Source organism: Nylanderia fulva, unplaced genomic scaffold, assembly GCF_048542155.1.
Source record: "Nylanderia fulva isolate GAGA-0341 unplaced genomic scaffold, ASM4854215v1 Scaffold4, whole genome shotgun sequence".
NCBI lineage: Eukaryota > Metazoa > Arthropoda > Insecta > Hymenoptera > Formicidae > Nylanderia > Nylanderia fulva.
The window spans coordinates 6,180,205-6,205,032 of record NW_028190476.1 but is presented as its reverse complement, the minus strand read 5'-3'; the positions used below and the strand labels follow the sequence as shown (position 1 = coordinate 6,205,032).

General features: G+C 33.9%; 5 protein-coding genes across 14 annotated transcripts; 2 read left to right on the top strand and 3 right to left on the bottom strand.

Annotated features, from left to right (window-relative positions):
• Positions 1-6,150, top strand: Cth (Cystathionine gamma-lyase). The gene is made up of 7 exons (XM_029311467.2): positions 1-177; positions 1,831-1,983; positions 2,597-2,884; positions 2,992-3,262; positions 3,334-3,486; positions 3,592-3,757; positions 3,823-6,150. Exons 2-7 carry the CDS (start codon positions 1,834-1,836, stop codon positions 3,965-3,967), a joined length of 1,173 nt encoding a protein of 390 aa, XP_029167300.2. The 5' UTR covers positions 1-177; positions 1,831-1,833; the 3' UTR covers positions 3,968-6,150.
• On the bottom strand, positions 4,124-6,638 carry LOC114937822 (solute carrier family 35 member E2A). Its single transcript, XM_029311468.2, is given in 6 exon segments — positions 4,124-4,790; positions 4,872-4,885; positions 4,887-5,076; positions 5,156-5,342; positions 5,448-5,699; positions 5,816-6,638. Coding segments are annotated over 6 exon segments (1,119 nt in total). The 5' UTR covers positions 6,099-6,638; the 3' UTR covers positions 4,124-4,597.
• A 169-nt stretch (positions 6,639-6,807) lies between these two features.
• Positions 6,808-9,500, bottom strand: LOC114937824 (prenylcysteine oxidase 1). The gene is made up of 7 exons (XM_029311471.2): positions 8,874-9,500; positions 8,576-8,782; positions 8,343-8,484; positions 7,969-8,272; positions 7,766-7,889; positions 7,341-7,687; positions 6,808-7,232 (listed from the first exon to the last, which is right to left on the bottom strand). The coding sequence occupies exons 1-7, from the start codon at positions 8,959-8,961 to the stop codon at positions 6,981-6,983; spliced, it is 1,464 nt and encodes a 487-aa protein (XP_029167304.1). The 5' UTR covers positions 8,962-9,500; the 3' UTR covers positions 6,808-6,980.
• Positions 8,573-24,787, top strand: LOC114937827 (uncharacterized). Of its 8 annotated transcripts, XM_029311476.2 has the most exons (5): positions 11,445-11,734; positions 13,712-14,114; positions 14,338-14,797; positions 14,890-15,184; positions 20,453-24,787. In XM_029311476.2, the coding sequence occupies exons 2-4, from the start codon at positions 13,740-13,742 to the stop codon at positions 15,165-15,167; spliced, it is 1,113 nt and encodes a 370-aa protein (XP_029167309.1). In that variant the 5' UTR covers positions 11,445-11,734; positions 13,712-13,739; the 3' UTR covers positions 15,168-15,184; positions 20,453-24,787. The 8 variants fall into 8 exon arrangements, with proteins under 8 accessions (XP_029167314.1, XP_029167316.1, XP_029167309.1 ...); XM_029311481.2 differs by lacking the exon at positions 11,445-11,734 and adding an exon at positions 8,573-8,816 and having other exon boundaries at positions 14,890-24,787; XM_029311483.2 differs by lacking the exon at positions 11,445-11,734 and adding an exon at positions 9,171-9,604 and having other exon boundaries at positions 14,890-24,787.
• Positions 9,632-11,269, bottom strand: RpII15 (RNA polymerase II subunit RpII15). Of its 3 annotated transcripts, none has more exons than XM_029311486.2 (4): positions 11,192-11,269; positions 10,482-10,668; positions 10,241-10,314; positions 9,632-9,974 (listed from the first exon to the last, which is right to left on the bottom strand). In XM_029311486.2, exons 2-4 carry the CDS (start codon positions 10,608-10,610, stop codon positions 9,785-9,787), a joined length of 393 nt encoding a protein of 130 aa, XP_029167319.1. In that variant the 5' UTR covers positions 10,611-10,668; positions 11,192-11,269; the 3' UTR covers positions 9,632-9,784. The 3 variants fall into 3 exon arrangements, with proteins under 3 accessions (XP_029167319.1, XP_029167317.1, XP_029167318.1); XM_029311484.2 differs by lacking the exon at positions 11,192-11,269 and adding an exon at positions 11,043-11,172; XM_029311485.2 differs by lacking the exon at positions 11,192-11,269 and adding an exon at positions 10,818-10,892.
• Positions 24,788-24,828: the final 41 nt, after the last annotated feature.

Genomic DNA, 24,828 nt, shown 5'->3' with positions numbered 1-24,828 from the left:
CGCTAAGTGTTGCACACGCCATCTTTTTTTTGGCCGCGTGGCTGCAAGGTTGAAAGGTTTATAAATTGCTGTCGCTGATCGTATCATTCTAGTCAACGTCGTTCAACGAAACCAACGAGGTGAAACCAAATCTTGCCAGTGAAGTTTTCCGAAGAAATTTTTTCTATTCGTTATCAGGTAAAATATTCTCCGATTTCGTCATAATCGGAATCAAGAGTTCTTACGCAATAATAAGCTGTACTTTTTGGATTATAAAGAACAGAGAAATTATTATTTTTTTTTAATCAATTAAACTCTAACTGATCTCTAATTGATCGATTGAATTTTACTGCAGAGAGTAAATTTTGTAATTCGCAATTCTGCATGAAAAATAAAAATATATATTCGAAAAATATAAAATGCTTCGAGCCGACAAAAAGTCAACAAAAAACGAGTGCAAAAAGTGTATCGTATACACATATTTGAAAGACGTTCAGAGGATATATTTGGACGTCTTCTGGATATCCTCTGAATTTTTCGAATATGTTGTGCTGTTAAGGTTGAGAAAAATAGATTGGAATAACTGCCAAAATTGAAATCTATATTGTATATAATAATATAATTATATATATATAGTTAAAAAGTTAATAAATATTGATAAATATAAAATAATCTCAAAAAATATCAATTTTTATATTTCTTGTTACTCAAAAAAAATCATTAATTTTCTAATTTGAATTTTCAATGTAGTATAAAACTGTTTATACAAATTGTTTGTGTTGAGTATATACAGGGTAGGCCATTTTAATCTTTCCACTAAAATTTCTCAAAATCCAAAAATTCAAGACAAAAATGTTTCAGATAAAAGTTGTATGGTTTCAAGGGGGACATGAGATGGTGTCATTGATTTGACCTTGAATAGCCATTTGAAGGTTACGTGAAGGTCAACTTCAATTTCTTAAATGGAACACTATATTTTTTCTTGCATACTTTTGTAGCTGACTTCGAGATCTTTCCAAAACACTACAATAAAATATTTTTTCATGAAGTATTTTTCGAGTTATTAAGGCTGCAAATTTGCAGTATTTTGACATAAAATACAAAATATCTTGGGAAATATTCATTTTTCGATTATCATACCTTAATACTTTTATGCACAGAATAATGAGACGAATCAATTGGTGTAAAGAAAACACATAGTTGTCTTAAAGAAAAATTATCTAACTGCTTATTGCAATTTTCATATTTTTTTTTAAAGGTAACTATGTGTTTTCTTTACATCAACTGATTTATCTCATTATTCTGTGCATAAAAGTATTAAGGTATGATAATCGAAAAATGAATATTTCCCAAGATATTTTGTATTTTATGTCAAAATACTGCAAATTTGCAGCCTTAATAACTCGAAAAATACTTCATGAAAAAATATTTTATTGTAGTGTTTTGGAAAGATCTCGAAGTCAGCTACAAAAGTATGCAAGAAAAAATATAGTGTTCCATTTAAGAAATTGAAGTTGACCTTCACGTAACCTTCAAATGGCTATTCAAGGTCAAATCAATGACACCATCTCATGTCCCCCTTGAAACCATACAACTTTTATCTGAAACATTTTTGTCTTAAATTTTTGGATTTTGAGAAATTTTAGTGGAAAGATTAAAATGGCCTACCCTGTATAACTTTAAATTTCTCATTGTCAGAGATTATCATATTTCTGCTTCATTGCATATGTTGCATCATATATAAACATGTATTACAATTTTATGTATATTAATATTAATAATTTTTTATATAATGTAAGAAGAGCAAGGCATAACTAATGAGCTATCTATTGTAATAAAATTTTTAAACAGATCATGAATTCAACAAGAGAATTTGAAACACAAGGTTTTGCTACTAAAGCTATTCATGCTGGTCAAAGCCCGCAACAATGGAACCATGGTGCAGTTGTGCCACCTTTGGTAATGTCGACAACATTTGAGCAGGATGCTCCAGCTCAGCACAGAGTAAGTTCAAAATATATGCATGATTCATTAAAATTATTTATCTCTTACTCTAGCATAGCTTATAATTGATTTGGTAATTGTTCTATTTATTCCATCAATCTTAATTGATCACTGTATAGCTAACAAACTGTGTGCACGTTAAGTTCTACATTAATAAAATTAAAATTTATATATAAATTAACAAGAAAAAATTAATTATATTTTTCTTTTAAAATCGTTATTATTTGTTAAATTAAAAAAGAAAAATGAGAGAATAATGATCACGTAATTATTAAAAAATCTAAATAATCTAGTAGCGACAAATACAAATAGATATATTTTCAAGACAGATACTTAATACAGTTTAAGATCATTTTAAACATTATTCTGATCTTGAGATTAATGAACAATAGTAGTAATTTTTTCATAATCACATAACAATTCTTTTTCAGTTGTTTTAGCATGGAATCTTTACTTATTCAAAGTTCTTTAATAAAAAACTTTTAAAAGTTTTATATTTGTAAAATGTTAGACAGAGAATTTTTTTAATTCAAAAACAAATTTAAATTTAAATATTATTAAAGAAACTATATATAATGCATATGTATTTAACAGAATTTTAATGTTGATATAGGGCTTTGAGTATGGTAGGAGTGGCAATCCAACACGCAATGTACTGGAGGCATGCCTTGCTGCTCTAGAAGATGGCAAACATGGTATTACATTTGCATCTGGCTTAGGTGCAACGACTGCAATTACAGCTTTGTTGCAAACAGGAGATCATCTCATTGCTGGAGATGATCTCTATGGTGGGACTAACCGTCTTATTCAAAAATGTTTAAGCACTCAAGGCATTACATATTCTTTCGTAGACATGACTAAAATAGAGAACCTCACAAGCGCCATAAAACCAAATACAAAGGTTAGATAAATATTATTTAGAGTTACTTCGTTGGAATTGAATAATATTTTAACCACATTATTTTAATTTTTAATATATGATTTTATTATATATTTTATATTTTACAGATGATATGGCTGGAATCGCCAACAAATCCTTTACTGAAAGTTACCGATATTAAAGCCGTCGTTGATAGCGTAAAGCCTCATCGTCAAGACATAATTATCGTCGTCGACAATACATTTTTAACATGTTATTTTCAAAAGCCATTAGAATTTGGTGTCGATATAGTGATATATTCAATGACCAAGTATATCAACGGTCACTCCGATGTAATTATGGGCTCTGCGATAACTCGCCGAGATGATCTCGCGGAAAGATTAAGATTTTTACAAAATGGTAAGCCAACAAAAACTTTTTTAAATCGTATTTGGAATAATATGTATTTTGTATATTTTCTTGGAATTCAGCCATGGGTATTGTTCCATCACCTTTTGACTGCTCTTTGGTCAACCGTAGCTTAAAGACATTGGAACTGAGGATGAAACAGCATATGAAAAACTGCCTAGCTGTGGCAAAGTTTCTGGAGTCTCATCCTTGCGTTGAACGAGTATTTCATCCATGTATGTTTATATGCATTATTTTTTCCCTTATCTCTGTTGCAATAATTAATGCTTTAATGTTTAACAGTGTATGATAACATATCTAAAATAAAGCATGTGTTGCAGATCTTCCATCACATCCCCAGTATGAACTGACGCTTAAGCAAACAACAGGTCACAGCGGAATGGTTTCCTTTTACATAAAGGGCGATGTAAAAAAGTTTTTCAAAGCATTAAAAGTCTTTACTTTAGCCGAATCGTTAGGAGGCTATGAATCGCTAGCTGAATTACCGTAAGTACACACAATTAATTGGTATTAAATATTTATAGGTATATTAATAAATTTTTATCACATAGATCTGTTATGACCCATGCATCTGTGCCTGAAGCTGAACGCGCGACCTTAGGCATAACAGATAAATTAATCAGGTTATCTGTTGGTCTCGAAACAGAGAAAGATCTCATAGCTGATCTTGCACAGGCATTAGCTGCTTGTCAATGAATTAGCAAACGTAATACTTAGATAAGTACAAAAAGAATAATAATGAATATTCTTATTCATATGTATGTATATATTAATTCTGGTGATATACAGTTGATATCGTAAACCTCTACACATCAGGCATTTTCATAGACCTACAAATACTATCTACAAGTATTGTATATAAAGAGATTTTATTTTTATCAAACATTTTTACATTCCACCACTCTCTCAAATTTACATTAGAAATATAATACAATAATCAAATACTTTTTGACACATGTACATTACTCATTCCAATTTCTTTTGGGTTTTTATGTACTTGCATCAGGCATATTTAAATATGTGCAAATATCTTAAGTTCAAAAACAATAATTTTATTATTCTTTTAGAACAACATTTTTAGATCATAGAAATTATAAACAGCAAAAAAATTGATAGATTTGATAAACATAATTTTCGATTGAGCATTTCTTAACATATTTCTGATGCTTGTAATGTATATTATCCCACATTCTTGAATGAAATACTGCTGTATAAAAATTCGGGATATTATTTGTACTATGAATATGCAATAGATTTGGTGCAATAACACACATTTCTTTCTTCACATGTATAGATGCTCGTCTTGTCCTGGTTTGAAAACTTGTCTTACTGTAAATTGATCTTCGACGAGTGTCGTAACTTTGTTCTATTCATCTTGTCGTATTCTTGCGCCCGATTGTACAGCAACACTCCCGCTATAACTGAGGAAGTGCCGAGCGCCGATAATCCCGTCACCGGATTATTAAATAATAAAACGGAGAGCCATATTAAAAATGCTCTCTTTGCGGTATTAGCAACACTACAATAGAATTTTCTACTTTAAAATCATGTGTGTATGAGGAATACATTTTTATTACACAGATAAAAAATATTTACATACCTGTGTGTTACCGGGACTGATATAGTCCATAAGTACATAAGCAGTGATACTTTGAAAATGGAAGAACACTCCGTTGAGAAGGAATGCCGCGAATAATTTAAAGCTCAGGGAATGCTCGAGTGTAGGTAGATCGACCAATAATATCGATACTGGTATTTGTACGACGATTGACGCTAAACTGGTATAAAACTGTAATTCTGCTGGTCTAAAAATAATATTTTTTTCTCCTTTTTACAGTTTACAACAATTTCACACACTCAAACCATATAATCGATGTCACTTACGTGTATTTAAAATTGTCACCACTGATTAACATTTTCGAATACACATTTTGCAAGCATTCAGTTACATTTGTCGCCATAGCGGCAATAAATCCTCTAAGATCAAAACTGATTTCATTGATGGAACATAACGCCAATCCACCCATTACAGGTATTAAAGATAAATTTACATACAACCCCGTGTGTTCCCCTAAAAAAAATTTAATGAATATTAATCAATTAATTATTAAAAATTAAGATTGAATTTTTATTATATATGTATAAGGACAGTGTAAACAGATTTATATATTCTTACCTAATAAATATCTACTGATGAGGACGGTAAAAAGTGGTGCGCTACTCTTTATAGTTTCTGTGAAACTTACAGCTACATAATTTAAAGATACTAGACCCAGAACTACCGTTGCAAACCTCGTGCATCCTACCAGTGTCATGTGTTTGTAAAATCCAGGGGGCCTCATTAATCTTGGACTTGCTTTGTACATACCACAGGGAAAATACATTTGTATTAGTCCACAAATTGCGGTCATCAACATCTGACAAGCACCTGTGTTTTCAAACCAGCAAAACGATTAAGGATATGTATAATAATTATAGATATATAAGATAGATTATGAATGATACGATAGATTGACAGTTGTGTTCTAGAGAATGATCGCTTACCCAGAATAGTGGGGTCACCCTCCATATAGGACAATATGTACTTGTTTAGAAACAGGGTACATCCGCTGAAGACATACCACAGGGTGAGGAAGAGGAGCGCTCTGGGATTGAACAGGCCGCCCTTCGTGTCACTTGTCAAAACGATCACGTCCTCCCGCTTTCTCCCGTGATCCGTGTACTGCTTCGGCTGACAGGTGTCGTGCGACGTGGACGACGTGTCCTCGCCGGGGTCTCCACTACGCGCGGTCTGCGGGTAATTGATGCGCACGGAGTAATTCTCCATCGCGCTTTTCTCTTCTCACTTCCTCGCGAAAACGCGAGGATCACGAGAGGCTTGCGCGAGCGAAAAATCACATTTTTACGTCGGTTCGCTGCGGAAACTTTTTTCCCTCGGGCGGCAATCAGGCGTTTCGCAGGTTAGATTATCGAACCGTGTCCGTGGTTCCGCGACATACGATAATCAACCGGATCGGCAGCGTTTAGCCGGCTGGAATGCTTATTCCTCGCCTCACAATAATAAATAACGTTGCATTCTCCTCTCTTTTTTCTTCCTTTTCTTACGATTTTTCGTCCCTGAAAGCGGGACTGCTTTTTCTCGCTTCAACTCCGTCTTTTTACTAATCTTCGATCTATGTAATTGCTTTTTTCTATGCAAAATAGAAATGCAGAATCCGCCTATCATTGCATTATCGCGTAATAATTTGCATACGCTGTCACCTTACAAGGTCGCGAACCATACGATGAATTTACCGGCGAAACCATTCTGTCATTTTTCTGTCAGTCGGCCGAGCGCGCGATTGCTCAACTGGGAAAGAAACGTGATCATTGTGATGTAACATATATGATTTTACTCGAAAAAAATGTATGTGGTTGTCAGTATAAATTTTAATATTACAATTTCTTTATTAATGATAAACAGATAAATATTAATTATATATTCATAAATTTTCTTTTTGAGAGCAGAGATTCTCTAGGAATTATTAATAGACAAATTATGTTTACTCAACAAATTTAATGTTTCTTTAAATTCTTCATCCTTGATGTTTTATTTCAGTTTTATAACTTTACTGTGATACAAAAATAATTTCCAAAATATATTTTTAATAGTTAATAACTATATATATATATATATATATATATATATATATATATAATATATTTAATATTATAATTCTATTTTTCTTGTTGAATCTTCATAAACCTCTTTATTTGAGGTAAGGTTGTATTTTTGGATAAAATCATCATGTGCCAAGATAGCGACGTTTCTTCCAGCTACTGCACTTATTTCCATTGCACTGCCAGCCCATTCAATTGCATTGACATGATATAGCGCATCATGTAGCTTGAATTTATCGAGTACATTTATTGTTGAGTATCGGGGATATGCTTTCCAAGCAATTTCTCTTTTTTCAGTGACCTTGTGATAAAAGAAAAAAATAATCAATTACATTAAAATATATATATAAAAAATAATTAAGGATACAGGACAGAATAAATAAGGAGACATAAAATAATTGTTGCATACATTATAAAACATATTGTGTATAAGAGATGATATAGATTTCCTGCTAAAGATTTTCCAGATTCGCGAATTTTTCTTGGTTGATCCATACACAGAATCAACTTTTCCAATTGAGCTAATTTTTGTTTTGTTGGGATTACAACTTAGAATAGCATCTAGAGTTTCTTGCAAGTCAAAATACTTTGGATTAAGATCCCCATCAACAAATGTTGCATATGTCGTTTGATAGTCTCCTGGAAATACTAAATTATCTGGAAAATCGACGAATTCTATTGGAAATTCTTGGTCGTGTGTAAGTGGGGTAGCAATAATTACAATATCATAATTAGATGTCATTGAATCTGTGCTATCTGAAATATAATGTATGTACATTATGTAATTTAGTTAATTATTTAATTCAGCATTTGTTAATTCGATTTTATACTCACCTTTATTTATATAGGTCACTTCGTATTGCTTTAAATTATCATTGTCTGCTATGTTGCGAATTTTTGTAACACGGCTTCGTATTACATTTACATATTCATTTTTATCAATGAGACGTTCCGGTACCTAAAATTTTTTAGAACATGTTTTACAATTATAACCGAGATATATAGTGTAACAAAATAACAATTTAATAATATATTACTCTTTTATTTCCACCTTCAACAGACCATAGATCAACAGCTGCTCCAGCTACGGATATTAAACCTACAAAACTCTGAATATCGACATCCTGACCATAATTTACTACCGTAGTAGCTTGCACTATTTCATCGATTAGTCTTTCTGTGAAACCCATATGTAAAAGATGATCTTTCACAGACATTTGCAATAATCGCGGGAATTCCTTATTCATAGCTGCTAGCAGAGCAGTAACATTGGCAAAAGACTTTCCATTATCCTGCAGATCATATATATTTCCAAAATCTTCTACTATGTCACCTACATAACTGTCCAAAGAAAATGTAATAAAATATTTTACTGTTTTTTAGTTTGTCTTGGCACACAATTTTACAGTACCTTGTAAGTTTATACATTTGAAAACCATATCTGTAAAATAACTTTGCTAGTGATACAATCTGCCATGTGCTTTCCTTATAAACAAATTCAACTCCATTCCATATACCATATTTTTGTTCACTGGGAAAATTAGGTTTTAAACCTGAAATATACCCAAAAATTTATTAGTAGCATTGTTTGTATAAGCTAACTGTTAATAATTAAATTGTATCTAAAAAGAAATTTGCACTTACCCATAAGTTTGACAAACTTTTGCATATACATGTTCTTAGGATGTATAATTGAACCACCAGCTTCGACTTCATCGTCATTAATTTTTACAGTTGCCAGTCGTCCACCGATAGTTTTTGCTTCATACAAGTCAATCTCCAAACTTCCATTGAACAACTCTGAGAGGAAATGCAAGGCAGAAGCACCACCGATGCCACCTCCTATAACAGCTGATTAGAAGAGGAGAAATTAAATTCCAGACAGGTACATTAAACTCATATAAATCTTTTATAAAATATTAAATGCTAAATTAACTCTTACCAATACGTGGAACATGTACTTCAAGAAAAGCCCCATGTTTGAGTACCAATACTCCAAGTATTAACAATGTTATATGCTGCTTCATCATAATTTTAAATTTTAATGAATGTTAAGGATTTCTGGCAGCGTGTTTATTACATTTCTGCAAATTATCTAATCATTCCAAGATTGCGCTTAAGTTGATAATTTATATTTATATGAATGTGTACATATATTGCATGAATTTATGACACATGTACATACAGTATAAATGTCAATAAGTATAACTACATAAATACAGTTCATATAACGATAGAGATGACATTAGCGGTCACGTGACTTTGGACGAGACTGGCGATTGAGTTTTGAGCTCGGCGAAATCAGTATGGCCGATGGCCGAGTATGGCCTAGATAAACAGCTGGGAGTAATCCCAGGTTGTCTTCCAGACGTTAGCTTTACAACCGCGAATTCACAGCACGATTCTTCTTTCATGATGATCGAATTGGCAAGATAAATCTGACGAAAATCATTTCGCATTAGTTGAAAAGTTCCTAACACTCGAAATGTCATCCAAAATTTTGGTCTCTCGCGAAAGGTCACGATAACAGCCAAGCGTAGAAAGATGTGCCGCGACTGCACGACGTAGCTTTGTAACGCCGAGAGGCTAAAGAGATTCGATTTGTAAAGCTAATCGCATACTAAAGTGACGGGATAAATGCTCAGAGAGAGAATAGAGATCGCGAGTTTTACGGTAATTTGTTGTATTCTTGCACGAACGTTTATCTAATTTTTTTTAGATTTTTATTATATACACCATTACAATGCATCTTATCGTCTTTACAATTTTACATGTGATTTATCGATTTAATAATTAAGTTACGCATATACAAAGGGAGGATGTACATTGGATGATTATACATATATGTATTATTTATTCTGTCCATCTGTGGGAGCAATGTTGATTCGTACACACATAATATAATCTCATTTCCTCCTCAGCCCGTCTAGTTTGGGCCTGGAAAAATACAGCTTCTCTGTGATTGCATTTTGGGCATGGATGTTCTTCGGTTCTTGGCAATGTAGGGTCCGATATTACATCAGCGACGATGTGTGTCAGCTCACTAAAACAAGAGATTAAAATAAATCAGTGATAACTCTTACTTGAGATTAGCACATACATCTTCAAATTTAAAATTACATATATTTAAATCTACAAGTTTATGAATTAATAAGCTTAGGACTTGTGTCACATTTAAAGCATATCATTTTGTATAATAAGCATATTTATGCACAAAATGATATACTTCTTTGCACGTGCAAACTACTAAAAATTGTTTCTTAACATATTTATATAAGTATTAATTTTTTTAACATATTTTCAACTTACTCTATTTCGTGCATGATCTTGTTCACATAAATACAATTGCTGTCCGCCAGTTGCTTAAAATCACAATTTCTGCACTGAAATGAGAACAAAACAATTTCTTATACACTATAAATCTTTTTCTCATTTCATATATATGATAATATAATTCAAAGTTGTTTTTTGTTTGAATGGGGAGAAACAGTTACAACTAACAAAACAGAATTTATTACTGAAAACAGTTGCAATACACACTCATACTTACCGCATACATGAGCACCTTATTCTCTTTATCCTCTTTCGGATACAACATATTATTACACTCCTGGCAAAATCGAATACCCACGAATCCTGGTCCGTCGTCGTGTGTATCGTAGCCCGTTATCTTCGACATCCTCGCGATAGTTAGTTGACAATAATAATTGTAGAATCATAAAATATCAATGCGTTACCTATAAATTTGAAAAATCAGATTATTTCATACATAATATAAAATCTATCCTACTCATAAATTTTCGTATCGTTAAAAAATCGAATTGTCATTACAAAATTTAAATCTTTATATTATAGACGGAAAAAAATATCCACAGAATTAACCTACAATTTTTACTTTCAGCTTTCAATATCTGATATTATTCCTTTAACTGTAATTATAATTTAAAAAAGGATAAGGATAGTGATAAAAAAATAATGAGGAATAACCAATTAGAAGACGTGATTTTGATTTTCGCACTTATTAAAGTGCGACAAAAAATTTTCTTCGTAATATCAAAGAAATTTAAAGAAAAATTTTTGTTACGCGGCGCGCTTAATTGAAGAAACATACCGCGTTCGTCCGATTTTTTATCATATACCACAATTAAAAAATTCCGTCTTCCTCATGATTCAATTATATTTCATTTCCTCGAATTCTATTATCCTACTAGCCTTTTTGTTTGTTATTGTTTTTTTTTTTTATTTATTTTTTATACGAACGCATGAAAAACGAGACAAGTACGAACAACCGTGGAAAGTGCACTCAATAGAAACCTAACCTTAGTCGCACAAATGCGAGCTACTCAAGTCAATTTTTATGAAACCACGCTAAAGATGGCGCTGCGAGCGCTTCGACCAATCACAGCGGGACAAACGAGGATCCTCGTCCTGATTGGTCGACGCGAACGCTCCGAGGCGTCTACTCGACCTCAACTGTCATTTCATTCTCGTTGACAGTTCGCGCACACGTGGCTGTCAAAAATGAACAATCGCGATATAAATCGCACGCGAATAGAACTACGATAATTATACGTCATCCGCGTTCGAGAAAGCGAAAGAGAGTGAATGAGAAGAAATGAAGAGGAACCCCTCTTAGGAACTTTCGCGACCCAACAACGGATAAGTTCGACACTAAAGCTTGCGCAGGGGGCAATGCGCGGTGAATGTGTGCCGACGCGGACTTAGTTCTAGCGATAGTTTATGATAGAGCGGTGTGTAAGTGCGGTTAAAAGCTCGTCGACATCGGTAACGCAACTCCGTCGAGTAAGTATCGATCAACTTCGCGGACGGTGCCGGCTTTCGGCGGATTCGCGATTCGTCCACCTGTCAAAATCCACCTTTTCTCTTTCGCTCGCTCTCTCTCTCTCTCTCTTTCTCTATCCGTCCGGAATCCGGAGTCTAGCGTCTCCTCGTGCACACACGTACGAACACATACGTGCACTCACGCACACATACGAGTGACAGAAGAGAAAGAGGAGTCGACCAACGCGAGAGCCGTACCGTACCCCTTCTCCCTCCCCCCCCGCGCTTTCTCACCCCGTCTCTCGGTGCCCCCCACCCCTCTTCCGGCCGCGACTCTCTCCCCCGTCTATATAGTGCAAATCTCGCGGCGGCCGAATGTTTTCTTAAGGGATTCTTCCCACGAGCGACGCGATATTCCGCGAGACGCCGCGCTCCGGGAGAGACTCCTCGCGAAGTGCGATCGCAATTCGGCTCCCCCGACCGGGTCGGAGAATCTCCGTATCTTTGTGCATCGTCGTTCCTCCAGGAGGCCGCGACACGACGCTTCCCAAGAGCGCGCGAAGAAGAAACGAGGAAGAGAGAGAGAGAGAGAGAGAGAGAGAAACCGACGCGGTACAAACACATACGATATATTATCATCTCGTACGTATGAACGAATGGTGAAATTTATAAGAGCCCGGAGGCGTTCCTGTGGGGGGTGACGTCGCGTCGTCTCTCCCGCGGAGCGGGAGAGACGGAGCGATGAGGAAGGAGAGACAGACAGAGAGAGGGATCCCGTTTTTATTCCCGTCACTGGGAAACAGCCGACATTAAACTCGTCCCTCTCGATTTCGACGCCGACACACACACACACACACGTGACGGGGACATTTGTTGCCGGCGATCATTCAGAAGTTCGAGCGAGTTCCTCTTTTTTTTTTTTTTTTTTCTCGTCACCTCCCGCTTTATATATCGCATTCGTCCGTCATCCGGCTCCCGGGTCTTCGTCGCGTCACAGGACTGTCAAGAGAGACCGAAAAAAAAAAAAAAAAAAATCGACCGCCATCCTCCCCCCACCCCACCCCCCTTTCTTTCCCTCCCCCGCCCGATTGTCGATCGATCTGACGACGCTACGCTCGATCGCGGTAACGTTCAAAAATCGAATCGCTCGTCCGGGAAATTCCCCGATGCGTCGCCGCGGGAATTTAATTTCGTGTGAATTTTAGTGCGTCGGGGAGTGTACTTTTATACATATATATACATATATATATATATATATATATATATATATATGTGTGTGTGTGTGCGAGAGTGTGTGGGTTCCCCTCGGATATACGCGATATTGTTGTTACCGGAGTTATATACCAGATCGCCATATTGTAAATTTTTTTTTTTTAACTCCATCGTGTTTCTCTCGTTAGTTTAACCTAACGCTCTTTTGTCTCGTGGGATTTTACTAGGGAGAGAAGCGACGCAGGATTTTTCAAGAGTACTCGCGAACGATTTTCGAATCGCCGATCCGATCGATCCCGCGAGACCCCCCTTTGTCTTTGTTTCGATGACGTACCCCATTTCGCACGCAGGTGATCTGGTGTGTGGAAGCTTGTGAAAAAAGTAATTGTGAGTTCTTTCCGTCGTAATTGAAATAAAGCGTTTTCGTTCGAAAAAGTTCCGGCAGATCGAACGCCGAGACGGTGGAATTTATTATTTGTTTCATTAATTACGTGTCCAAAAATAGACATTCTCTCGCGAAGAAGTGTCCTTCCTGCCGCGATCGCAATAATGGATGCGTTTCTTCTCCGTTCGAAGTTAACGCAGAGTGTGGCGTCTCTTTGTTATATATAAACCTTTTACATTCCCCTATTGCTCGAAAGATACAAAGGATTTATGTAGATATTATTTCAAGAATCTTTACTTTTTTTACCGTTTAATTTTAATTAGAATATGACTTTTTTTTTTTTTTTTAGTGATTTTAAAGGTGTGACGTTAGAATTCAATGAAATGTCTTGTTTTTGACAGGCGATTTGTCTATCATTGAACTGCAGTCATGGAATCCGGGAGTAACTTGCCCAATGCGGGCAATTATCCTGGAGGTGATCGCCAGCAGTTCTGTGTCTCTTGGAATTCCCACCAGTCCAACATGCACAGTGCGTTTCCAAAGTTGCTGAGCTCGGAGCAGTTTGTGGATGTGACTCTGGCTTGCGACGGAGGGTCGATAAAGTGTCACAAAGTCGTACTGTCTGCCTGCAGCGACTATTTGGAACGTTTATTGTTAGAGATACCATGTACTCATCCCGTTATCTTCTTGAGGGACATGAAGATGTGGGAACTTCAAGCTTTGGTTGAATTTATGTACCGTGGGGAAGTATATGTCGAGCAACAGCAACTTGCTACATTGATGCAAGCGGCAGAAGTTTTGCAGGTACATGGTTTTACAAACATCTGTTACTCATCTACCTAATCACTAATCTTTAGCAAACAGGTTATTTTTCTTTTTTGAATTCTTTATATTATTTACTCCTTTTTGTTTCATTTTTGTAAAACTTGTATACAAAGTGTTAATACTTAGGAACTGTGGGACTAGATTTAATTTCATACCTTTACGCAAAGAAATGTCATTTTTACTCATATATATTTCTTAATAGGTTCGTGGCTTATCTACTCAGGGATGCGATAACTCGTCGAATGAGAGCAATACACAATCGTGTGATTCTAACGCACCTGTCACCCCGTCTACACCAACTCCACAAAATGACACTACTAATTTCAAAGATAATACTTCATCTAATGATGGAAGTACCTCTGACTTCCTCACATGCCCGACAATGGCCGCAACTAGCACAGGAAACAATTCGTCCACCATTACCCCTGTATCACACAATCCTAATCCTTCTAACTTTGTAAACATGGAACATAGCGAAGCATTGCAACACCTAGAGAAGGCTTTAAGTGCTTGCGAGGCGACTCTCACTGAAACTCCGGGCATGGTGAAAATGGAACCGGACGAGCAGTTCTCTCAGCAGTCTGAAACTGTCAAACCGTATTCCATTAGTATGGTACCCAGTAGTAATTGCAATCCTAGCAGCCCTTTTCCCGCAATCGAAGGTGAGCAGCTTTATCTCTTATTCATAAGTATGGGTATTTATCGCGTTCGTGTAAGTTAGATGTAATAACATCTCTTGCGTATATCTTTAAAGGTTATCAGAGACGACAAAGACGTTCCGAAGAAGAACTCAAGCTAGCTTCGGACATGGTGTCGCGCGGCATGACATTTCAAGTAGCCTCGGAAAAGTACAAGATACCGATCAGCACAATTCGATTCTATATGGTCAGAAAGGGGATCCTGCAGAGGCGAAAACGCGGTCGTGGCTCCAGCAATCTCGGAATGAACAGTCAACCGGGTAGTCCGGCCAGTCCACCGTATCATATGATGAATTATCGTTTGCCGGAGAGCCTAAATTCCAGCCTACCGTAGTGCTGTACAAAGAAGTAGTGAGTTTTTAGACTTCAGTTTTGAATCGAACAAATTTTTTATCGCCTCATCACTAGAGCTGTTCCAGACCGCGTTTCGGAAATATACTTTTAATTATCTTGCACAGAGAATTTTTATTTATATTTTATATTACTATTATTTTTTTCTTTCAGTTTGCATTTCATTATTCTTTCACGGCACAACGATATATTTTGTGCGTTGATTTACAAGACTTTTTATATTTACAGCATATAAATGTATTTCTGCATTTTTATGCTATCGTCGATCGTGTATACGTGATAGAGATATAATTTGTGTGTCTTGAACAGCTCCACTCCTTGTATATAAAAAGATACCATATGTAAAAGTTCGGACACAGCATTAAGTTGAAAAATTCATATGCCTTATATCATGTTTATGTTGAATTCAGTGTCCTTATGGACTATTTTTCAATTTTTTTTAAGAATTACAAAGATATATATATATATAATATATATATATATATACACACAAATTCAGATAGAAAAGAAGTTAATAGGATAGGCACAGGAAATGAGAAACAAATTTGTTTTTAAATTCTTCTTTATTTAATTTAAACGTCTTAGTTTTTCCTTTGGATCATCTTCTGCATATCAAGGACAGAGAGGAGAACAAAGGAGTGAACGTCCTGATCTTTGCAATAAACAAATAGCACTGGACAATAAGCAGCAGCAGTATTATTTGTTTATTGTGGAGGTCAGGATGTCCTCCACAATGAACCTCTTACCTTTTCCACTCTGATATAATGAGAATGGTTCAAAAGGATCAAAACGTTCAAAATAAAGAAAAATTTTTAAATAAATTTTGTACCTAATATCTAATGCTCGACTCTTACTACTCCTTTTTATATATCTCATTTTTATTAGCAACCTGAATCGTTTATTTTGATGATTACAGAAAATTATGTCTAAGTTAGGTGACTCTAAGATCTATTTCTGCTTTATTTGTATATTACTTGTAGGAAGTATAAAGAATATGCAGACCAAAAATTGATAAACTGCACAGAACGCATACTCGTACGTAAATAATGCATCGTCCCTTACAGAAGTAGGATGATTAAATTTCTATATATTCTTATTAAATATATGAACGTAATTAAAAAAAAAAGGAAAGTGCATCTTAGCGAATTCACTATCTTTGTACAGATTTCTATACAAAGAAAATGCTTTAACTACATTTCCATAATTACAATTAAATTTCTTTAATTTTTGACGCACTATGTGATCCAACAAATGTATTCTCTATATGTATCAATTTTGCTACATTATATTTAATTTAAAGTATTGGTAGTGCGTTCAAGGAACATGAATTTAGCATCATCCGTAAAATCGAAATTATATGCTCATTGATTATTATATTACTTTCTAAAAGAGATTTTTCTTTTACAGGGTGTCCCAGACCTACCGTATAACACGTTAACCGTATAACAGCGAAAATGTCGAGAAAGGTTATCATTTTTTTAATGTTCCCAATTTTTGAAATCATGTATCTTTGTAACTAAGCCTTAAATTAAAATTCTATTAAAGTAAACTTTACCTGAAATTAACTAAAAAATGTAGTTTTGTTAATAATTTATTTTTACAATGCTTAGTTTACAAAGAGGCTTTTATTTTCAATTATTTTTAACTCAAAAATTATTGGTGCCTGGACATTTTTGTTGAGGAAAAATCGTCTCTAAATCGCCTCAGGAATCTCCCATTAACGTGTTATACGGTAGGTCTGGGACACCCTGTATATAGAAATTTACGCATTTACAGTTCTTACACAAAATACACAATAGTGTCTAAAAATTTAAAAAATTGAAAGTTATGACCGTATATTGTATAACAAGTAAATAATTGCTAAAATTGTGAGGAAATCTGAAGGGACACATAATTGCAGTAATTATAGTAGTCTTATCACAGAACATACAGTATATCATTATTAATTTATATGTAAATGATAATAAGCATTTCACATATTAGAAACTTGAGTTTTCTCGATAAAACTAAAAAACTCAGAGGGTCGGCGGAAGCCAGTACTACTACTGCGCTGAGCGCTGAGTTTCAGCTTGACATTTAATGAGACTTGAGCGGAATTATTCTCAACTTGAACTTGATAGTTGTGGTCTGTTTGACTATTCCGAAAGAAGTTCTGTGTTGACACAAAGACTCGAGGTTATTATCCGGAGAATGAAAGTTTCGTGTTGAAGGTCGAGGTGAAGGTTCGTAGTCACTAATCGGAGAATAAAAGTTTCGTGTTGAAGATTGAGGCGAAGGTTCGTAGTCACTAATTGAAGAATAAAAGTCACGCGTTGAAGATTGAGGCGAAAGTTTGTAGCCACTATTCGGAGGATGAAAGTTTTGCGTTGAAGATTGAAGCGTAGATCCACTATTCGGAGGATGAAAGTTTTGCGTTGAAGATTGAAGCGTAGATCCACTATTCGGAGAATAAAAGTTTCGTGTTGAAGATTGAGGCGAAGGTTCGTAGTCACTAATTGGAGAATTAAAGTCTCGCGTTGAAGATTGAGGCGAAGGTTCGTAGCCACTATTCGGAGAATAAAAGTTTTGTGTTGAAGTTTGCTGCGAATACTCATACAAACTATACTTGTGCAAATTTAAATGCAACAACGCAAATACAAGGACATGTGAATGTTAGACCGAATTGATATTCACAATATATGCGAGGTAAAAAAATACCCTACAAAATACAAAACAACATAATTACAAAAACATGTGAATTATAGACCGAGTTGATACCTCTTGCTTTATCAGTAAAAGTAAAGATTTTCGCTTTGTACCAAAATCGCGTAGTAAGTGGGGAGTACATACTTTTGCATAGACGCAGAAGCGTAAGCATAAGAATCTTGATTGGTTCATAAATGTATTCATAAGAAATTTAATGAATCAAATTTTTTTTTGAAGATCGAGGCGAAGATTCGTAGCCACTATCCGGAGAATAGTTCACAAACGGGATACTCGGATCGTAGGATTATTATTTTTAGTATTTTTAGTATTTTACATTATAATATTTTTAGTTATAATATTTAGTTGTAGTATATTTAATTATAGTAAATTTAGTTGTAGTATTTTTTTATAAAATTTTCTTTTTTTAGGATAATACATTATGTAAATTTAAACAACTAAATTCAGATTTATGTAATTTTGTTCATTATCTGGACTAAAAATTGAAATACGCGTCCATTTACAAGTCCATTGATTCAATTTAATACACAGCATTTCTGCGAGAGAAAAATGACAAAGGGACAATATGCCGTTTAGGCATAAGCAACTGATATAGTGAATTCCATTTATGAAACATGATTAGTGTGGAGTAGAAATTAAACACATTTCAAAACTATTTTAAACGAGGTACAGATAAGAGATGTATACAGAGATTATATTATTTAAAATTCTGAAATGAGAAATTTTATCTCATCTCGAAATTTCATCGCCTTGATAATAAAGAAAGAATATTATTGCTATAAAGAAATTTAAATCAAACATATGATATTTTTCAAAATCAAAATATATCGTTTCTCGTATAATTTCTTTTTTAAACTTTGTAATATCATAACATTTTTTACTACACTAATTATAAATGAAAAAACACGGATAATTTTTTTATTAAAATTATTTTTATTTATTAGAAATAGCTCGAATGATTAGAGTTAGAGATACTAATTCTTGGTTGCGAGTAACAGACCATCGTTTATTCCTCCGCAGAAATTATGACGAAAGTAACGTTTAAAGAAGAATTTAAAAATAAGTTGCGCTTAATTTCTGCGCCTCTTATTAATATGTTTCCTATCTGAATTTGTATTTATATATCAGAGCCTTTTCGTTTTATTAGCAAAGATATGTGGTGTTAATTAGATTATTCAATATACTATACTTTGTAATTTATCAGGGCACATTTTGAAATAAAATATAAAAGCCACGTTACCAGAGGGGTACGTTAAAAATCGAATAAAATATAGCACATTGTGTGCGAGAACTTTGGTCCATCATGAATTATAATAATATTGATAATAATTATGTGAGTCCATATATACTTGCAAGTACTTGCATTATGTAGTGACACTATGAAAGAAATGACGCTAAAGATCAAAATATTAAAGTGTACATTTAATTAATTCTGTTTTTTTTTTAATTTTATTATTTTGAGATTGTTTTACACAAGATTTTCATGTAAACATAAGCGCGCTTAATAAGATATATAATGATGAGATAAATGTTCTATAGAATATAGATATTATATAGATACAAAAGACAATTTCTTTATGCTGTGGACGAACGTTGCGCATATGGTTAATTCTCAGCCGTGTTCCGTTCTTCTACTTAGTGACCAATGTAGCTTTAGCCTGCATATATGGATAGTATGTGAAGTTAATATGGTTTGGATCTTACATCAATGTCGCTGATAGCGAGAAACAGATTTACAAAGTACAGTTCAGAAAAAAAAGAAAAGATAAAAAAATAACAGAGAAAAAGAAGAAAATTGACTATGTCATATAATGGATATTTTTTTAATGGCCTTGAAATATTTTGACGGGAAGACATTTTGTAGCATATAAGTTATTTTTTATTATATAATCATATTTATATGATTCACAGTGTGAAGCTTATCTCGTTAAGTTGCTGTGGCATCCATGTACACACTTCTATATTTTAAACGAGCCCTTTACGGGAAGTAAAAGATTTCGATTAACTGCACATTGTATATCCTGCACCAGTGATGCTTAAAGATCAAAAAATGTATACAATTGTAGAAAGACAGGACTTGTCCATGAACATGTCGATTAGTAGTCACTATGTTTAAGACTGGTAACACGTGGCTAACATAACCAGATTTTTAAAGTCTTAGACACAGCAATCCTCAATCTATTATACAAATATTTTTGTAGGCACTTTGTCGAGAAAGGTTTCTTCTTTCTGCCTCTTTATTCTATATATATCTTCATGATAACTTATGCAGTAAGAGGAACCTGGTATTTATTCAAAGTTTACCATTTAGCTTTGTTGAACATCACAAGAGATGAACGATCATGATAGTGTAATGCTTTTTACATGCTAGTGTACAAATAACAGCATTTGTAATTGATGATAAGAATCATAATCTGGTGTCTGTAAAAATCGACGATGAAACGTCGAATTCTCCGTTATTTTTACAAACGCCAGTTCTGCCTTTTCAAAGATGTTTAATTGTATGACAACAACTGTGGCGCGCATACAATTGTAATTGTACGGTGTATTGCCTTTGTTACATAGCATTTGGATAAAGCCATATTTTTCCATGCAACGCAATAATCCAGCAAAATAAATGACAGTTAAAACTGAGAAGCAGCCTAAAATAGGAAAGGAAAGAGTGCCAGATACAAAACTAAAGCGGACATGAACAATAACACATATAGAGGATAAAGTTTATCTCTATCACTTAGAGTGTGTAACTGCCTTTCTCTGGCCTCATACCCTGGATCATTAATTTATTTATATTAGACAATATTATACAAAAGATACATGTAAAGGAAGAAACTAATCTAACTTAGAAAGCTTGTTAGAGCTTCTATCGGTTGCAGTAAGACTGCTGCCATCCGACTGACGATAAAACACGTTTTCAAGAAGCTAAAGTTGAACATTTAATCGAAACATATGTCACAGATCTTACATAATTGTATTTATTCTCATTTATTTCATTTTTTTATGCGATTATTACATATTTAACGTGATTGGTTATTTCTCTACTTGTGTTTCACGATATATCGAAATATCGGAGAGAAAAGAAAAATTAGTCGCATATATTGGACATTGTGATGTATGTTAACGCGAATTAAAAGCACGACTTACAATTGTTGCCTGTTGTAATGTCCAGTAACTGAAAGATAATTGAACTGTAATGAATTACTCGTATATAAAAGCATTCTTTCCAACGAGGAATCAGTATATATCGTGTAAATCATTGTTCTAAGAGTTCCAGTTGACAAAGATTTTATACGGATCTATTAAACCAGTATTTCAAACCAATGAAAAATAATTAGTTTTCTAATAATACAATACATTTTATGTGAATTTAGTACAGTGCTTAAGTCATTAATGCTCAGCGTATCTAACAAATATTTTTAGTGGAAATCCGTGTCATACTCACATGTGTATCATAATGTCTTAAAGTATGTAACTAAACCACAATCAAAGAAGTATGAACGATACTTAACTATTATCATAATAGCAACTATTAATAGCAGTAAATAGGTAGCCATTTTGAGGCAGTTTATATTATATTTAATTACACCGTATCGCTTTGGTCTCTCCGTTTTTACGATGGTATTATTATTTGTAGATAGAATCATAACTCTAGAATCGATCGAACCTCGAATCACTTATTTTTAAGTCTTTTTTTTACAGTTACCGAGAATATCTAACGAATTAAATAGGCAATGCAATCGAAAACACACTTATAAACATACCTATGAGATCTGTAATTGCGTCATCAATGGATAACTTGACGGTTAATTTTCATTTGTTATTCGATTAGATATATTCAAATTATTATATATTACGTGTGTGACTACATAAATTTATAATATGCGTATAAGTAAGTATTTTTATACAATCCCTTTTTAGCTTAAGTTTTTATTATTAGTGATTTGGATTATTAGCGGTAGATATATATAGTGATGGAATCTGTACTACTTCATCAAATAATTTGTGACATCATGTGAACTTTCCGACGTAATACCTTGCTAACGGGTGCCCGCATTCTTTGAGTGAAAAAATAAATAATTAAACATGCGCCGAAATATTCTACGAGAATATTTTTGTGTAATTATTTACTTGACCATTAATATTCTGTATTACGTCGGAACAGTTACAAAGAACAACAATTACATTCTATATGTTAATTTGCTTCCTATAAGATCGACAACATATATAGTTGCTTGCCTATTTGCGACTAAAATTTGTGTGCGATGTTGAATGATTCTGTAGTGACGACAAATTGATTGCGATTTAGTTATAAGAGTTCAATTTTCTATAATTGTAGATTACGTAAGAGTAATAAGTCTAAAGTATGATTATATAGAGCTTTATATGGATATATCAGGAGTGTGTGCCATATTACATTGAACCGCCGCCGTTTCTCTTCTTGAATCGTTCTCCGCATAAGACTCAGTTACTACTCAGTTTTTCTTCGCGCGACTTTGTCCGAAGCGCGCGCGATCCCAGTATTATACATACCGCAAAATATGCGAAAGCCTTTGACTGCATCCGTTTGACGGATCCTTAGATCCTTAAGTATCCTGTAGAATATAGTCACACTTATTATTACTACACAAATGTATATTTTGCATTGTTCTCGAAAACTCGTATTCAAGATTTATTTTGACGCGTGTTAAGCCTGCTTCCTTTCCGATGTCATACTCAATTATGACGTTAGAAGTGAAAATTGAAATAAATGAACTTATTTGTCACTCGTGTTTGGTAATATAAAAAATACGACGAAAACTCTCCTTTTTGTTATCCTAGAATATAAATGTATAGTTCATTTTTTAGAAAAAATGGATCTTGCGACGACTAAAAAAGGTGAATCTTGCTATGTATTTATAAATTTAAAAGAGAGTTTTCGACATATTTTATTATTGAACATGAGTGTTCCAATTAAAAAAAAAAAAAAATATTTTCTATTTACAAAAACTCATAATCATATTGTTATTGAGAAGACATGATCGGTAATACGAATATATAATGTTATACGTGTATGTAAATTTCAAATTTCCTGGTCTATATGCATAAATGGAATATGTGCTGTGATTGTTTGTTGACAACATAACGTATATTCGAATTGCCGACCACGTTGATTTACTTGACGTTTTTTTCTTTATTATAATTGAGTATGACGTTAATAAGGGATCGGGAATTCTAACACATATTCATTTTTCATTAATAATTTTCGCGCTCTTTCGCGATTCCTTTGTTAGTCTTTGCATTCGAAAGATAATAATACTATCGTGTGTGTCTCAAGGGAACCTTTTAACATCATATAACGAATTGTCTTGTTAGACGCAGAAGTTGCTAGCGCGTGTTTAATGTTGTGCACGCCAAATGTTTCGAATACGAATATCTGCATTGAATTAGCATTGCGTTAGCGAATAGATCGGGACTATGATATGATATCTTGATCACTACGCTTAGAATATGAAGATGCCAGTGAAAGAGCGACAATTTGTGTACGGATTTGTTAGAGAGAGAGAGGGAAAGAATGAATCCTTTGGTTGTCTATGTATGATGGTGTTCTGAATAATGGAACGCCAAAGCGTGCGGATTCAGTGTAATACGGCGAAAGACATGCAAGTGTACGCGAAAATACAATACAAATGCACACACAAACACATATATACATATATACACGCATACGTATATGTATGCAATGTATGTTCTGTACACCAAGTACAGAAGATAAGGTACGTCGTAGGAATGGAATGATGAATTATGCGTTTCGCATAATTGACATTTGCGAAATATACCGTGCCGTTTGGTTTGCTCATCGTAACAAACCAGCTTTTATAATTCTCATGTCAAATCAGGTGTGTAAGAACTTAATAAAATCGGGTACGGGTGTCGTATTGTTATATAGAAAGGCACATTACGTGCGTTATACGACGGAAGAGAAAAAGGAGCAAGAAGAAAGGATGAGAGTAAAAAAAAAAAGTAATTATAACGATAATGTTGATGCGAAAAGTAATTATAACGATAATGAGTGTGCAAGAGAATGAGATTTTTGTGCGTAGGTAGATCACAGAATTGCGTCGGAAAGATATTTGTCGAATAGAGATTCGTTTAGAAGAAAACACAGAAAGAGAGAAAGAAATTTTTTGACGCAACGAAGGATAAGTCTTTACATGTGTGAATAATGAAGTACTTTTGAAAGTAACTTTGACTTCCGAGAGTGTAAGAGTAAGGATTTAAAAAAGAGGAGGCAAAAATGTGTGCGCCGAGGAAATATAGTATGTTTATTGCCCGAGGTTCACATATTATCAGATAATAATTATCATTATTTTACTTTAACGATTAATATTCATATATATGATTCGTATTCTGTCATGAAATCCTTAACTGATCTAGACTTAATTATATAAAATTATATAATTATATAAGCGATATATATATATATACACATATATATATATACATATATACATACATATTGGATGAGTTGTCCAGTAATCCCAGCAACAAAGAAACTCCCTCCCCCTCATCCTACATTTTGACAATTTTTTTTATTTGATCCTTAAGATGGTCTGAGCAATTTCATTACATGACGTTCTCGAAAAAAAAAAAAGCTATGAAGAACTGTAATTCGAAACTCTGCGCATTTGTCATCATAAATCAAGTATTGTTGTTTAATTTACATACTGTAAGATGTATTTTTAAGGGACGAGAAAAAAAATTGCTTATAATTTTAAGATCGTGTAATGTGTTAGTGAAAGCATGCTTCTAAGTAGAGAGATAGGACAATGCTATAACAATAATTATAATTAAAATTAATTATGAATATAAGGCGCATTTAATAAGTGCAAAAGTATTTCCTAATAAAAGTACTGCTAAAAAATATGCTCGCTCCCCAACCCTTTTTTTGTTCTATCATCCCGAGC